The sequence below is a fragment of the Trichechus manatus genome, unplaced genomic scaffold (genome assembly GCF_000243295.1).
Source record: "Trichechus manatus latirostris isolate Lorelei unplaced genomic scaffold, TriManLat1.0 scaffold00109, whole genome shotgun sequence".
Classification (NCBI taxonomy): Eukaryota; Metazoa; Chordata; class Mammalia; order Sirenia; family Trichechidae; genus Trichechus; species Trichechus manatus.
Genome location: NW_004444045.1, coordinates 6,309,749 through 6,316,965, shown reverse-complemented (window position 1 = coordinate 6,316,965; position 7,217 = coordinate 6,309,749). Strand labels below are relative to the sequence as shown.

The following is a 7,217-nucleotide window of genomic DNA, read 5'->3' as shown; positions in this document are numbered from 1 at the left end:
AAAAAAAAAAAAAAAATGACCTGAAACAGGAACACCACCACCACCAGCTGCCGTCCAATCAATTCTACTCATAGCACCCCCACACACGTCAGAGTAGAAGTGTACTCCATAGGGTTTCAATGGCTGATTTTTGGGGAGTAGGTCACCGGGCCTTTCTTCTGAGGCTCTGGGTTCATGAGAACCTGCAATCTCTGTTAGCAGCTGAGTGTTTTAACTGTTTGTGTCATCCAGGGACTCTGAAACAGGAACAATCGTAGTTTATGTGAGGAAGAAAAAATATCACTATAGTAAGAACACAGAAGTGGTGAGGAACATTCTAGTATAAGATAAGGTAAGAGGAGGCTGGGAGTCTTTAAGTCTAGCTCCCCTTAAATCTCTCTTGTGTGGTAAATGGTGGGATTTAGAAAATATGACCTTATCATTGCCTTGCTTAAGACACTTTGGGGGCTCAAACCACATCTTGGATGAAACTAAATTCTTGGCAGAGGTTTCAAAGGTCCTCCATAATCTGACCTACCTAATTTTCCTGGATAGCCCCATCTCCTCACCTTGCAGTGTATCCGTCATCAACAACAAAGGTGCTGTGCTACTTTTTTTCCACACAGGCATGCTCTTTGATCTTTCTATGCTTTTACTCAAGTTCCTTCCTTCACCTAGAATGCACATTCTTTAAATTGTTAACCTTGCTTCTTCCTCAGGAATTAACTCACACATCAGCTCAGAATCTGTACCTCAGGCCTCTAAAACCAGCAAACTGTCCCTCTTGTGGTTTCCCCAAACATACTGTGCTTAACACTAACATCATTCTATTGAAACTACTTATTTATAGCTCCTTCGTTGTACTGTAAACTCTTCAAAAGAAGGGACGGTATTTTATTTATTACTGTGCTACCTGGAACATGATAGATACGTAATTAGTCATGGATTGCTGTCTGCCACGCCTTAGTTAGCATACCTTTGCTACTTTGAAATTTCTGGGATGCTCCCTATCTCCCTACTTACTCTGGTAGAAGTATGTGAAACTAATCTAAGAAAAACATCATCAAAGAGTCCTCAAAGATGAACAAATATAAGACTTCAAATTTTTGTTGTTGTTGTTTGCTTATCAGCTGTTTGTATTACCTGTCTTAAACCGTGTTTTCTTTAGTGGAGAAAATTAGAGATGAAGTGAAATAAAATGCATGTCCTTTGCCCTGATAGACTTCCATTGAGTAGGAGTGGAAGATGGGGTCTGAGAATATGCTCCAGGGAGGAGAAAGAAGACAAGGAAATCAAAGAGGGGGAAAGCGAGTCCCATGTCCTAGAATCTAAGTCATACCCTTCATCTGGAGCACAACACACCTGCGTGGAAGTAATGGTAGATAAGCCTGGAAATGCAAGTTAAGGCTGAATTTGAATGGCAGGCAGATATGCCTATATTTAATTTTATATATATATATAAATATATACACACACACACACACACACGCACATATATATATATATGTATATATATGTAAATTTACACGCCAGAGGAGGCTACTAAAAATTTGGGGTGGGGGGCAGGTACAATTATTTATCAACGCCATGAAGCAGAGATCCATAACTGATTTTTAACTGGGTGTCTCTCTTGCCTAGTTTTCAAAAAGACATCACCCCCAAAGAAGCAAATGAAAATACTATTTTTACGATGAGCCTGTGCACTTAGGTAAGGGGTTTCATAGCTTTTAAATGAGGTTCTCCTTCAAGCCCTTCTCTCATTCTTGGCACTACTGCATATTCTAGAAGTGTCTCAAATATGCAGAATATCTGAATTATATTTAGGATTTATCATATTTTATAGATTTTTTTTTTTTTTTTGAATCAACGAAACAGTGGCTTCAGTCTGTGTTTTCCATCAAGTGGCAAACATAGTATGTGACTGTAACAGGCAAATGTTTCCTCTTTTCCCCCAAATCTCAACTTCCATATTGGAGAAAAGGTCCAAGTGTTAAGAAGGGTTCAACCAACCAAGGGTTAATGGTATAGTCACACCATTTTGTAAGCAGATGAGGCAGGAAGAGAAAAACAGGGAAGAAAAGCAAGGGCTAAGCAGCCAAATGTTCACACATGAAAATAAACAACTACGAATAATTGAATATTTCTAGTTTTGTCAACCATCCAGCAGCAGAAGTAACAGATGCCACAGCATGCCCGTCTACCTCCAGCTCAACTGAACCAGACAAACGAGAGGGGGCCTATGACAGTCTTTCTCCAGAGACAGGTCTCTGCCAGCGTTGTTGGGGGAATGTGGGTTGGCTTTATGTATTTATTTTTACCTTTATAAAATCACTTTTGAAAATGGGTCTCCAATATTTCCAGCCCTAGGCAGTTGCACAGGCAGCCAACATCTATGTGACATAGTGTGGGATTATTAAGGAAAAAACAACAGTTCAAGATGACAGGGTGGGTGGTTTGGCTCCTGAAGCAAATCCTGTCCTATTTTTTGTCCACTAACGTAGCAACGTGCCATGACATATATATATATACATACATAAATTGCTGTCAAGTTCATCTAGATTCATGGTGACCCCATGTGTGTCAGAATAGAGCTGCACTCCATAGGGTTTTCAATGGCTGATTTTTCAGGAACAGACCCATAGGCCTTATACGTGTGTGTGTGTGTGTGTGTGTGTGCGTGTGTGCGTGTGTGTGTGTGTGTGTGTGTGTGTGTGTGTATGTATATATACATAAATGTATAACTTGACCATCAGGAGGAATGCAACTTACTCGTATATGAAATAAAAAAGCAATTACTGCTTTCCTAAAGGAAATACTCAAATACACATGGATTCTTCTTTCTATGATCATTTTCAAAATCTCATTTAATATGACAGATCAATATGGCTTAGTAGCAAGAGCCCTTAGATAGGAGTAAAAGGATATAAGATCTGTCTCTGTGTCTGCCATCAGCTGGGTGACCTTTGGTTAAGCCCCTGAACCTTACTCAGCATCACTTACCCAGCTATTAAATGAGGAAGCTGGATAGGTGGATTAAATCAACATTGCCCAACTAGTGGTTCATAAAGATATTCTATGACCTTGCTTCTCAAACTATGTCCCAGAGACTGGCGGTATCAGCATCACTAGGGAGCTTGTAAGAAATAAACTGAAATCATGGACCAGACTTACTGAATCATGTTAATGGAATTATTTACATTTTAACAGGACCCCCAGTTCATTTGTATGCATGTCAAATTTGAGAAACACTGTTCCTAATTTGATCACACTCTGATTTGATCAAAAAATTACCTGGATAATTTGTTAAAAACACAGTTTCCCTAGCCCGTGCCCCAAAGTCTGATCCAATAGGTCTGGGGTGAGAGGCAGGGATCTGTATATTTAACAATTATTATTGTGGTGGTTGTTGTTACTTGGTGTCGTTGGGTCGGTTTCAATTCATAGTGACCCTATGTACAACAGAAAGAAACACTGCCCGGTCCTGCACCATCCTCACAATCATTGCTATTTTTGAGCCCATTGTTACAGCCACTGTGTCAATCCATCTCATTGAAGGTCTTCCTCTCTTTTGCTGACCCTCTGCTTTACCAAGCATGATGTCCTTCTCCAGGGACTAGTCCCTCCTGATAATATGTCCAAAGTACATGAGACAAAGTCACCTCATCCTTGCTTCTAAAGCATTCTGGCTGTAGTTCTTCCAAGACAGATTTGTTCATTCTTCTGGCATTCCATGGTATATTCAATATTCTTAGCCAATACCATAATTCAAATGCATCAATTACTATGGTGGGTGAGTCTCTTTCAATGAAAATGTGAGTTACATAAAAAAAATACTTGTGTTTACCTTTAAAATGGAATGACCTCTAAGTGGCTGTCAGCCCAGTGGGCTTCTTGAAGCTCCTTGTAGAGATTAGCTAAGCCTGACCATGTCAAGACACTCCAATCAATACATCCCTAGGCTGAATGTCGCAGCTGCCATGGGTTTTGACCACTGCAGTTTTTAAATTGTTAAAGCCTTAATTGATTACTGGTTAAATGGAGGAAACATAAGGAGCTCTGATGTTGAACTACAGCCTAATGAATAATATAAAAAATTATAATAATTTTGCAAAGTCCTCTCAAGATAAACTGTCATCAGATTCATAAGCTACATTCATCTATCAAAATCCGGACTTTGCACATTAAGATGTCTGCAGTACTTCAAAAACCAATCTTAAAAAGAAGAAACATAGTGACAATTAAATCCAATTTGGCTTTTCATTTATTGGGAATAAAGCCTATCCTCATGCTAAATGTGTTATTTGAGAGAAGTGCTTGCAAATAGCAGCCAGAAAAGTCTCTTATCCAACGTTTAGAAACAAAACATGAAAATTATATTTAAAAGTAAGTGATTTTTTTCCCTACAAGCAAATCAAAAGAATCCCAGTTAAGATCCTAAAGGCAGCCTCCTCCCCCCCACTTTTGATGCCATTACACATAAATTTCAATTTACATTTTAATGTACACTGGTCCCCAAGTCAAATGCAATATTTAGTGACAAATCATGCCTAGACTTGCATAAATAATTCTAAATAAAGAAACTGTCTTCTCACTACATGGAAAGAAATTAAAAATACGTTTAAATTATATTAGAGATCATATTAAGTACATTTCATAACATAGGTTTTAATGGTATTCTGGTGCCTTTTTTTTTTAGTTAAAAAGCACAACTTTATCATATACACTCATGTATATCACATACGAGAACAATAATTAATTTTTTTTTTAATCCCTTAAGAGAGTTCTTAAGTTACTACCATGAAAGTGTTTCACGACTCTAAAATCACTGCAAATGATAGACTATAACCGTGTTTTTCAATGTTTGTGTTAGGTGTTGTTGTTAGGCGCCGACTCATAGTGACCCTATGTACAACAGAAGAAACACTGCCTGGTCCTGCGTCATCCTCATGATAGTTGTTATGCTTGAGCCCATTATTGCATCCACTGTGTCAACTCATCTCACTGAGGGTCTTCCTCTTTTTTGCTGACCCTCTGCTTCACCAAGCATGATGTCCTTCTCCAGGGACTAGTCTCTCCTGATAATATGTCCAAAGTACATGAGACAAAGTCACCTTGTCCTTGCTTCTCAAGCATTCTGGCTGTACCTCTTCCAAGACAGATTTGTTCATTCTTCTGGCATTCCATGGTATATTCAATATACCATGTTCAAAGCATGTAAGACGAAGTCTCGCCATCCTCGCTTCTAAGGAACACTCTGGCTGTCCTTCTTCCAAGACAGATTTGTTCATTCTTTTGGCAGTCCATATTCAATATTCAGTCAATATTCTTTGCCAACACCATAATTCAACAGCATCAATTCTTCGGTCATCCTTACTCATTGCCCAGCTTTTACATGAATTTTTCAAATGTTTAGCATCCTTTAATTCTATGGTGCTGGGAGAGTTAGACACATAGGACTGACCTGGAATGCTTTTTTTAAGTACATATATCCATAATCTGCAGAGGATTACTCAGGCATTAAAATTGTCATTCATTTCAATTAGTTTCAGTAAGTATCTATTAACAACTTACAGGTGAAAGATGCTGGTGCTATGGAGTATCAACTAAGTCATTAAAATAATAGCTAATGGTTGATGAGTTCTAACTCTATACCAAGCCCAGTTTTATACACTTAATATTTATTAATACATCTAGCACTCACAATAACTCTATGCAGTAGGTACCATTGCTATCCTTAGTCTGGTTAAAAAGTCAAGCCCGTTGCTGTCAAGTTGATTCCAACTCATAGAGACCCTAGAGGACAGAGTAGAACCGTACCATACGGTTTCCAAGGAGCAGCTGGGGAATTCAAACTGCCAACATTTTGTTAGCAGCCAAACGCTTAACCACTGTACCACCAGGGCCCCGTTACTCTGGTTAGAGCATGATAATATCTACTTCAGCTTCACTGGGGACAAATGTCCTGGCTGGCCTGACCTAGGCCATGCAGGAGCACAGATCTGGACTTGTTCAGCAAACAAGCAACAACAAAAAACAGTTGCCATCAAGTTCATTCCAACTCATGGCAACCGCATGTGTGTTCGAGTACAGCTGTGCTCCATAAGGTTTTCAGTGGCTGGTTTTCTGATGTAGATTTCCAGGTCTTTCATCCGAGGCACCTCTGGGTGGACTTGAACCTTCAACTTCTCTGTTAGCAGCTCAGCCCATTAAATGTCTTTGCCACCCAGGAACTCCTAAGACTTGTTAAGGGAAAGTGAATTGAAACACATTCCCTATCTTGGCTCACTTGTTACTTTAAAGCCGTAAAAGATTTGCTGGCCCCAATTAACTAACTAAATAACTATAGGAAAAACGTTTTGCATAGTTCTCATGTCGAGAGCATAGCTTACGAGGTGACTCTTCTCCCTGGCCTATGAGAGCCAGGGCAATATCCGGAGAGGGCCTCCCAAATTGCTACTATAGTCAAGGTGAAATGCATATTTTAAGAGGAAGATTTCATTTCCCAGGAAACTCAAATGTCTCCGCAAATAGCAGTTCACTCCTATTCTTAATCCCTAAACCATCAACATCTGCTATGAAGAATTTCTTGAGTCCTCAAATAAATCCCCCCGGTCCTGTATTCTTTATAGCACTCTCAAAAGGCAGCATTTGAATAAAACAACAATAACCATCTCAGCTCTCCATCTCCTGATTTCTTTCTGGAGGGACTTTTACACTCCTGGGCATAAAAAGGGTTCAATGGGGGTGGGATGATGGGGTGGGTGGGATGAAGAACTTCTAAAGGAGAAGAAAATAAGTTTATGTATTTACGAATCTTTTCTATATTATAAAAGATACTGATGCTGAACTATCGTAAAGAAATCTTGGACTCTCCTGAAAAACAATCCTCCCCCCACCCAAGTCTCTATCTATCCCGTCTTTCCTTCTCTTTCTATCTTCTCTGTCTCTCTCTCTTTAGTTCTGCTTGGGTCTAACAAATGCAGTTTTAAAACGCATTCCCATATTTTAAGATTCAGAGGGAAGGGATTTAAGAGTAGTCTATAAAAATATCTTAACGTCTTTAATGTCTTATTTTTGCAGATTTGCTGGAAAGTACAGTAAACAGTCATTGCTGATCTTTTCCCATCAACACCCCTTGACCTTTGTCATCGATGGTGTACAGCGGGATCCATTTTCGTGGGTTTCTTTTTCTCAGCAACAGTTTTTCCTAGCATTGTTGAGACACCTGCACTCTGACA

General features: G+C 39.3%; 1 protein-coding gene across 1 annotated transcript in view; it reads right to left on the bottom strand.

The window, feature by feature from the left end:
• UNC5D (unc-5 netrin receptor D) overlaps nucleotides 1-7,217 on the bottom strand; it is a 678,804-nt gene that overhangs the window by 270,498 nt on the left and 401,089 nt on the right. The window contains exon 4 of the mRNA XM_012557565.1: nucleotides 2,980-2,983. Coding sequence (XP_012413019.1) covers nucleotides 2,980-2,983 — 4 coding nt within the window. The remainder of the gene's footprint in view (nucleotides 1-2,979; nucleotides 2,984-7,217) is intronic.